Here is a 10,050-nt window from a genome sequence, read left to right on the forward strand (position 1 = left end):
TTTCACTCTCAATGCATTGGTCATAGATGTTCTGACCTAAATTTACTTTTTGGATGTGTTACCTATATACTCCCCAATGATGTATGTACAAACATCACATAACCTACAGTAGGATGGTAAATGATTGTTGTCTCATGCTCTTTGTTTTGTTTGTGCATTGTTACTGAAAACAGTGTAATAGGCTACTGAACAAAAATATAATTGCGACGTGCAACAATTTCAAAGATTTTACTGAATGCATTTCATATAAGGCAATCAGTCAATTTAAATGAATTCATTAGGCCCTAATCTATGGATTTCACATGACTGGGCAGGAATACAACCATGGGTGGGCCTTGGCGGGCATAAGCCCACCCACTGAGTTTTTCCCCACAAAAGGGCTTTTATTACAGACAGAAATACTCCTCAGCAACCTCTCCACACCACCCTCATACGATCCCGCAGGTGAAGAAGCCGGATGTTGAGGTCCTGGGCTGACGTGGTTACATGTGGTCTGCGGTTGTGAGGCCGGTTGGACGTACTGCCATATTCTCTAAAACAATGTTCGAGGCACCTTGTGGTATAGAAATTAACATAAAATTACCTGGCAACAGCGCTGGTTGACATTCCTGCAGTCAGCATGACTATTGCACTCTCCCTCAAAGCTTGAGGCATTGTGTTGTGTGACAAATTAGTGGCCTTTTATTGTCCCTAGCACAAGGCGCACCTGTGTAATAATCATGCTGTTTAATCAGCTTCATGATATGCCACACCTGTCAGGTGGATGGATTTTCTTGGCAAAGGAGAAATGCTCACTAACAGGGATGTAAACAAATTTGTACACAAAATTAGAGAGAAATAAGCTTTTTGTGCATATGGAAAACATGGGACCAACACTTTACATGTGTTTATTTTCATTGTATGTATAGTCAGCCATATTTCTTTCTCTGATCTAGTTCCTTCATATCACAGAGGGAATCATGAAGTGCTCGGTTATGGTCTGAAAGCAGTTATAACAACAGGGCTCAGCCAGTATTCATAAAAGTTAGCAGAGAGAATTACTCCATAATGGTAAACCTATTAGTAGTGCAAACAAGTACAAGAAGATACAATCATGGCTGCATGATATATTATAACGAAATTTTGTGATTCTGCGCCCCAGATATAGGTGTTGATGCATCTGTGTTGACAAAGTTCACATGTGGATACAGTTGGTGTAGGCCATGGTATTAACACAACACATTTATTTACACATTTGTCTCAGGAATCTTATATCAAATAAAATGTAATTGGTCGCATACACATTTAGCAGATGTTATCGCATGCTGGTAAAATAAACGTAAAATAAAATCGCAAGTGCAGCTAAGCGCTTATATTTCTAGTTTCAACATGGCAGTATACCTAACAATACAAACAATCCTAAAAATTAAGAAATATCAGAATGAGCAATGTCAAAGTCTGGGATAAAAATATATATTTATATATATATATAAACTGGGATGTTCGAGCTCTGAATAGTGATTGGTTGACATCCATGGTATATCAGACAGTATACCACGGGTATGACAAAACATTAATTTCTGCTACTCTAATTAAGTTGGTAACCAGTTTATAATAGTAATAAGGTAGCTCAGGTTTGTGGCACACCCCCTCGTGCCTTATTGTGTAATATAAGGGTGTGTATAGACAGTATGGCTAGTATACTGTATGAACAGGAGTGGTGTGTACAGCGGTAGTTATAGGATGAATACAGTATATACATATGAAGTTGGTAAAACAGTGTGTAAACGTTATTAAAGTGACCAGTGTTCAATGACTATGTACACAGGGCAGCAGTTTTTTATTTTATTTTTATTTCACCTTTATTTAACCAGGTAGGCTAGTTGAGAACAAGTTCTCATTTACAACTGCGACCGGGCCAAGATAAAACATAGCAGTGTGAACAGACAACAACACAGAGTTACACATGGAGTAAACAATAAACAAGTCAATAACACAGTAGAGAAAAAAAAGTCTATATACATTGTGTGCAAAAGGCATGAGGAGGTAGGCCAATAATTACAATTTAGCAGATTAACACTGGAGTGATAAATGATCAGATGGTCATGTGCAAGTAGAGATACTGGTGTGCAAAAGAGCAGAAAAGTAAATATGCAAAAACAGTATGGGGATGAGGTAGGTAAATTGGGTGGGCTATTTACAGATAGACTATGTACAGCTGCAGCGATCGGTTAGCTGCTCAGATAGCAGATGTATAAATTTGGTGAGGGAAATAATAGTCTCCAACTTCAGTGATTTTTGCAATTCATCCAGTCACAGCACAGAACTGGAAGGAAAGGCGGCCAAATGAGGTGTTGGCTTTAGGGATGATGAGCGCGTGCTACGGGTGGGTGTTGCCATCGTGAACTGAGATAAGGCGGCGCTTTACCTAGCATGGACTTGTAGATGACCTTTGGAGCCAGTGAGTCTGACGACGAATATGTAGCGAGGGCCAGCCAACTAGAGCATACAGGTCGCAGTGGTGGGTGGTATAAAGTGTTTTAGTAACCAAACGGATGGCACTGTAATAAACTGCATCTAGTTTGTTGAGTAGAGTATTGGAAGCTATTTTGTAGATGACATCGCCGAAGTCGAGGATCGGTAGGATAGTCAGTTTTACTAGGGTAAGTTTGGCGGCATGAGTGAAGGAGGCTTTGTTTGCGAAATAGAAAGCCGACTGTATATTTGATTTTGGATTGGAGATGTTTGATATGAGCCTGGAATGAGAGTTTACAGTCTAGCCAGACACCTAGGTACTTATAGATGTCCACATATTCTAGGTCGGAACCATCCAGGGTGGTGATGCTAGTCGGGCGTGTGGGTGCAGGCAGTGAACGGTTGAAAAGCATGCATTTGGTTTTACTAGCGTTTAAGAGCAGTCGGAGGCCACGGAAGGTGTGTTGTATGGCATTGAAGCTCGTCTGGAGGTTAGATCGCAGTGTCCAAGGAAGGGCCAGAAGTATACAGAATGGTGTCGTCTGCGTAGAGGTGGATCAGGGAATCGCCCGCAGCAAGAGCAACATCATTGATATATACAGAGGAAAGTCGGCCCGAGAATTGAACCCTGTCTCTAAGATAGCTGGCTAGTAAAAGTGCCCTAAGTTCAGGGCAGTGTACTGGGGGGAAGCCGGCTAGTGGTGACTATTTAACAGTATGATGGCATGGAGATAGAAGCTGTTTTAAAGTCTCTCGGTCCCGGCTGATGCATCTGTACTGTCTCGGCCTTCTAGATGGTAGAGGGGTGACCAGGCCATGTCTCGGATGGCTGAGGGGCCAAGCCGAATTGCACCAACTATCAAGGAATATGTCAGATCTATCTATTTTTGTATAACCAGCAGTACAGTAGATTCGAGACCATTGCGCTGCTGCACTGATTATAGCAGCACAGGTCTTTGTAGTGATATGACTCAAGGGATCCATTTCAAATGGTCCCTTCTTGATTTAACAGCATAACCTTTACTGGTCATTCTTTAAGAGTAACTTCCTCACCATTTTAGATAAGCATGCTCCGTTCAAAAAATGCAGAACTAAGAACAGATACAGCCCTTGGTTCACTCCAGACCTGACTGCCCTCGACCAGCACAAAAACATCCTGTGGCGGACTGCAATAGCATCGAATAGTCCCCGCGATATGCAACTGTTCAGGGAAGTCAGGAACCAATACACGCAGTCAGTCAGGAAAGCTAAGGCCAGCTTCTTCAAGCAGAAGTTTGCATCCTGTACCTCCAACTCCAAAAAGTTCTGGGACACTGTGAAGTCCATGGAGAACAAGAGCACCTCCTCCCAGCTGCCCACTGCACTGAGGCTAGGTAACACGGTCACCATCGATAAATCCATGATTATCGAAAACTTCAACAAGCATTTCTCAACGGCCGGCCATGTCTTCCGCCTGGCTACTCCTACCTCGGGCCAACAGCTCCGCCCCGCATCTCCCCGCCCAAGCCTCTCCAGGTTCTCCTTTACCCAAATCCAGATAGCAGATGTTCTGAAAGAGCTGCAAAACCTGGACCCGTATAAATCAGCTGGGCTTGACAATCTGGACCCTCTATTTCTGAAACTATCCGCTGCCATTGTCGCAACCCCTATTTACCAGCCTGTTCAACCTCTCATTCATATCGTCTGAGATCACCAAGGATTGGAAAGCTGCCGCAGTCATCCCCCTCTTCAAAGGGGGAGACACCCTGGACCCAAACTGTTACAGACCTATATCCATTCTGCCCTGCCTATCTAAGGTCTTCGAAAGCCAAGTCAACAAACAGGTCACTGACCATCTCGAATCCCACCGTACCTTCTCCGCTGTGCAATCTGGTTTCCGAGCCGGTCACGGGTGCACCTCAGCCACACTCAAGGTACTAAACGATATCATAACCGCCATCGATAAAAGACAGTACTGTGCAGCCGTCTTCATCGACCTTGCCAAGGCTTTCGACTCTGTCAATCACCATATTCTTATCGGCAGACTCAGTAGCCTCGGTTTTTCGGATGACTGCCTTGCCTGGTTCACCAATTACTTTGCAGACAGAGTTCAGTGTGTCAAATCGGAGGGCATGCTGTCCGGTCCTCTGGCAGTCTCTATGGGGGTGCCACAGGGTTAAATTCTCGGGCCGACTCTTTTCTCTGTATATATCAATGATGTTGCTCTTGCTGCTGGCGATTCCCTGATCCACCTCTACGCAGACGACACCATTCTATATACTTTCGGCCCGTCATTGGACACTGTGCTATCTAACCTCCAAACGAGCTTCAATGCCATACAACACTCCTTCCGTGGCCTCCAACTGCTCTTAAACGCTAGTAAAACCAAATGCATGCTTTTCAACCGATCGCTGCCTGCACCCACATGCCCGACTAGCATCACCACCCTGGATGGTTCCGACCTTGAATATGTGGACATCTATAAGTACCTAGGTGTCTGGCTAGACTGCAAACTCTCCTTCCAGACTCATATCAAACATCTCCAATCGAAAATCAAATCAAGAGTTGGCTTTCTATTCCTCAACAAAGCCTCCTTCACTCACGCTGCCAAGCTTACCCTAGTAAAACTGACTATCCTACCGATCCTCGACTTCGGCGATGTCATCTACAAAATTGCTTCCAACACTCTACTCAGCAAACTGGATGCAGTTTATCACAGTGCCATCCGTTTTGTCACTAAAGCACCTTATACTACCCACCACTGCGACCTGTATGCTCTAGTTGGCTGGCCCTCGCTACATACTCATCGCCAGACCCACTGGCTCCAGGTCATCTACAAGGCCATGCTAGGTAAAGCTCCGCCTTATCTCAGTTCACTGGTCACGATGGCAACACCCATCTGTAGCACGCGCTCCAGCAGGTGTATCTCACTGATCATCCCTAAAGCCAACACCTCATTCGGCCGCTTTTCGTTCCAGTACTCTGCTGCAAAAATTGCAAAAATCGCTGAAGTTGGAGACTTTTATCTCCCTCACCAACTTCAAACATCAGCTATCTGAGCAGCTAACTGATCGCTGCAGCTGTACATAGTCTATTGGTAAATAGCCCACCCATTTTCACCTACCTCATCCCCACAGTTTTTATTTATTTACTTTTCTGCTCTTTTGCACACCAATACATGAATACATGACCTGTACATGATCATCTTATCATTTATCACTCCAGTGTTAATCTACAATATTGTAATTATTCGCCTACCTCCTCATGTCTTTTGCACACATTGTATATAGACCCTTTTTTCTACTGTGTTATTGACTTGTTAATTGTTTACTCCATGTGTAACTCTGTTGTCTGTTCACACTGCTATGCTTTATCTTGGCCAGGTCGAAGTTGCAAATGAGAACTTGTTCTCAACTAGCCTACCTGGTTAAATAAAGGTGAAATTAAAAAAAAATAATAATAAAAAACCTGAGTAAAACTGCGGAAGGGGCGGCGCACAACAAGCTGACACTGATAGCGTCATCACGTAACGAGGGCTCGTGCCTATATATACAGCTTGAGCTCCATTTTAGCGGGGTTTTTTCCTCACGCAACTGAGTAGTACCGCCGGGTGATTACCAAGTTTTTTTAATACTTAAGGCAGGGATCAGTCAGGCTAGTTTTTAGTTCGCTAACAGTTCTTAGCGTAATTGAAACTGCATAATGTCCGATAAGATGGATATGTCTCTAGACGACATCATCAAGCAGAACAGGCAGCAGAGAGGGGGCGCAGGAGGCCGTGGTGGTGGAAGAGGCCGTGGCCGGGGAGGCTCTGGCGTGGGCCGAGGTGGTGGTGTTGGCCGTGGAGCAGCTGGTGGAGGCTTTGGGGGCCGAGGTGGAGGATCGGGCCCCATGAGGAACCGACCGAACCTGAGCCGTGGCAGAGCAAGACCTACGCCATACAGCAGGGTATGAGAAATTTAGAGGAATGGGCTGCGAAAAAGGAAAAATGCCTGCGCGACGTCCTAATCTTCAGGCTTGCTAGCTGCTCCCAATGCAATCAATGGCTAGCTTGCTAGTCGAGAGGCACTTAGCTAGCTAATCGAATTTCTCTCAAATTAACCAAGGGAAACCCTTTAAATTGCATGGAGATATAATGCACATAAATGTATCCTTGTCCACTCAAACCCATGCCTGTTACCACTTTTGAGAGTAAGCTTTTGGAGCAGGTTAGCTAGTTGCTAACTCTGGAAAAGCTGCTAACCTACAAGGCCCAGACGGCGCCATTTTGAATTCAGCATCTTCAATCAATGAAATATTGATTTCATGGTCTGTCGCAGTCTCTTTCGACCCAGAAAGGCACTTGTTGGACCACCGAACGGCACTGCATCGAAGAATATCGTTGCATTTGGATGATTTTTTTTTTTTGTAGCAGAGGCAACTTTTGGCGTTTCATCCTGCACTCCTCTATCCTTTTGTTTGGGAGTGGCAGTCGGGTTAACACAATCCCCTTTGAGCAGCACCATATCAACACAGAACGGTGTCCTTTATGGATGTAGCAGTGGACTTTTCCCCCTCTTATTACATACATATTTTTATCTCTACATTTCTAGTAATGTTACTCGTCACAACTCAATCAAAATGGCGTGGTTTCAAAATGGACGCTCAGATGGTTGACATCCATGTTCAGGCCAGGTAGTTGGCGTACTTTATTTTGCAATTGTCTCTTTCAGACAATGGACACTTAACTCGTCAAAGCCAACTCATGGCTTTAAAGAACAATGTAAGCTAATAACCACAGCTGGAGTCGACACTGATGCAAAGTACTACAGCGCCATACGGATGGATGACTTTCTTCAGCATACTACTCTCGCTGGAGGATGGCCGCCTGGAGAGCCTTTGGTGGAGGAGCAGATGGCAAGAGAACAGTGGGCGACATTGCTAGCCTAGTTAGCCAACAAGGGGGTGGGAGCGGAGTGCAGATGATAGCGAGTAAACGTGTACTGTTATTAATGACTTGTTCGCTGCTAAATGTTGATGAAAATAGCCTCAGACATTAATGCACACTTCATTATATTATGGGAAATGTTTCGTTTTTTTAGTAGGTCCCATCAGTTTTAGCAAACTGCTTTAAGACCTGTAAACTTGGTCTAGTGTCTAGAATTGATGTTGCCATGTGTCCTGTTTTTGAACTGGTTTACTTGCTTGTGGTGATTGGGTGGGCACTGGGCAGGGAATGCTGGGATTCTCCATGGGGTAGCAGTGTGCCAACCACCTGGCCCTGTTGGCTGTGTATTCCCTGGTCTCCCCAGCACCTACCCAGGTGTGTGGACTGGACTCTGTGATTGGCAGAGACAGGGGAGCCTGAAGTCAGCAGGTTCGTTCTCTTTCATCTGTTGCAGCCCAAGCTGATTCCAGATAAATGGCAACACGACATGTACGGCAATCATGGCTTCAATGCCAGTGTTGGGGGTGGCGCTGGTGTGGAAACCGGAGGGAAGCTTCTTGTCTCCAATCTCGACTTTGGAGTTTCAGACGCAGATATTCAGGTACATCTTATTTTATTTTTGACTTGGTTAACTCTTTAGAAATGGCTTATTTTGCCTTGGCTTAGCATTTCCAAAATGGCACTTGAAATCACTTATAATCACAATACATGGTTTCTCTCACTGCAGGAGCTCTTTGCAGAGTTTGGTACACTGAAGAAGGCAGCTGTTCACTATGACCGGTCTGGCAGGAGCTTAGGCACTGCAGATGTCCACTTTGAGAGGAAGGCAGATGCTCTAAAAGCTATGAAACAGTACAACGGTGTACCACTTGATGGTAGGTTTCTCATTTGGATTTGACAATTGCCACAAATACTATGTCATTTGTACCTTGCTGAAACATTTAATTGATTTGTGCTGTTGAGGTGTCTTTCACCATGCTGACACTGTATATTCATCCAACCTTCAAGTTGCTGAAGGTTAAAACCTTCAAAATGTGTGCTCAGATCGTTGCCATCCATGTTCAGGCCAAGTAGTTAGCTTGTTTTACTAGTTCTCTTACAGAAAATTGACATTTTCAAAGCCAACTCATGGAGTTTTAAAGAACAATTTAAACAAATAACCACACCACTGGAGTCGACACTGATGCAAAGAACTACAGCGCCGGATGTTTCTTCAGCACACTACTCTTGCTGGTGATAACCTGAATACTTTCTCTTGCAGGGCGTCCCATGAACATACAACTTGTCACATCACAGATCGACACACAAAGACGACCACCCATGCAGGGGTAAGTGTTAAGATTGAGCTGTTTTCCAAAACAACCTGAGCCAATGATAAGTGTCATGAATGGAAAGTGCTAATGTTCAGATGTTCTACAGTATGAACCGAGGAGGTGGCATGAACAGGGGTCGTGGTGGGTTTAGAGGGATGCAGAGAGGACGTGGAGCAGGTCGTGGAGGAGGCAGGGGCCGAGGTGGCCGCGGGGGAAGCACTAAGCCACTTTCCGCTGAAGAGCTGGATGCCCAGCTAGATGCCTACAATGCCAGGGTGAGTCTCGGTTTGAAAATGAGAAAGGGGTTATGAAGTGTTGTAGGAAGTTTAAAAAAAAAACATTTGTCCCACATGTATATAGCGTTGGAAATGAATGATGGGACCGGCCTACTATGGTAGCATACGTTTTATCTCATGCGTTTCCTCCACCCACCCCAGATGGAAACAAGCTAAGAGCCTAGGTGAATCCTCCAGGCTGCATTACTCTCCAGGCTGAACATGAGGACAGTCGCTGTTACAGCGTTGAAGATGCAGGACATGTAACACTTGGATGTCTTCTGGTGTGATTTAAATTTGTATCAATCCTTTTAAATTCTCAGATGTGGTTTTTTTTTTACCAATTTTTGTTTTTTGGAAAAAAATATTGGTTTTGACTGTGGGTTTAAGGGGGTGAGTGGGGTTTCCTTGCTGCTCTGATTCCTTTCCCCGTAGATCATTGTAATAAACCCTGCAGTACAAATTAACCATACTCTGACTGATTTTTTTTTTTTTTTGTAGTAGTTGTCACATGCACAAGTACAGAGAAATCCCTTGCATTGTTGGGAGGCCTGAAAGTAAGGGTTTCACATTGTTTACAAAGTATGTGACAATTAAAATACAACTTGATTGCTCGTTCACAACAATGCAGTGATCAATATCGGTAGTACTATAAAGTGCAACAAAGATATAAGCACACAAAGGTAAGCTTTCTACAGGGCTAGTGCCAATACTATATTTACAATGTGCAGGGAATTACATATTTGTGGTAGAGTTAAGGTGATTAGGCATCAGGGTATATGATAAACAGCAGCAGAAGTGCATGTCGGGTCTGTGCATGGAGCAAAAATAAGGGGCAATGAAGATGGTCAGTGTAGCCATCTTGTTAGCTAATTTGACATTATGGCTTTAAGGGCCTATGCCAAATAGACTTTTGCAGTGCCAAATGTCTCTGGTTCCAAACATTGTAACAGCCGGACAAAGTACTGAGGTTGTCATGCACATCTTAATTGAAGTACACTGCACCCAACGGTGCAATAGGACATGGTAAAATGTATTTTAAAAAAGGTGTCATATTTGGCGACGTAAACTATCCTGTCGTTTTACTAGACTTAGACCAAAT

The 10,050-nt window shown here is 44.2% G+C and overlaps 1 protein-coding gene across 1 annotated transcript; it reads left to right on the forward strand.

The window, feature by feature from the left end:
* The first annotated feature begins 5,998 nt into the window (after nt 1-5,998).
* LOC118365593 (THO complex subunit 4-like) lies at nt 5,999-9,415 on the forward strand. Its single transcript, XM_035747931.2, has 6 exons — nt 5,999-6,381; nt 7,815-7,961; nt 8,088-8,235; nt 8,622-8,688; nt 8,780-8,948; nt 9,111-9,415. Exons 1-6 carry the CDS (start codon nt 6,136-6,138, stop codon nt 9,123-9,125), a joined length of 792 nt encoding a protein of 263 aa, XP_035603824.2. The 5' UTR covers nt 5,999-6,135; the 3' UTR covers nt 9,126-9,415.
* The last annotated feature ends 635 nt before the right edge of the window (nt 9,416-10,050 follow it).

The sequence above is a fragment of the Oncorhynchus keta genome, chromosome 32 (genome assembly GCF_023373465.1).
Source record: "Oncorhynchus keta strain PuntledgeMale-10-30-2019 chromosome 32, Oket_V2, whole genome shotgun sequence".
In the NCBI taxonomy this organism is placed as follows: Eukaryota; Metazoa; Chordata; class Actinopteri; order Salmoniformes; family Salmonidae; genus Oncorhynchus; species Oncorhynchus keta.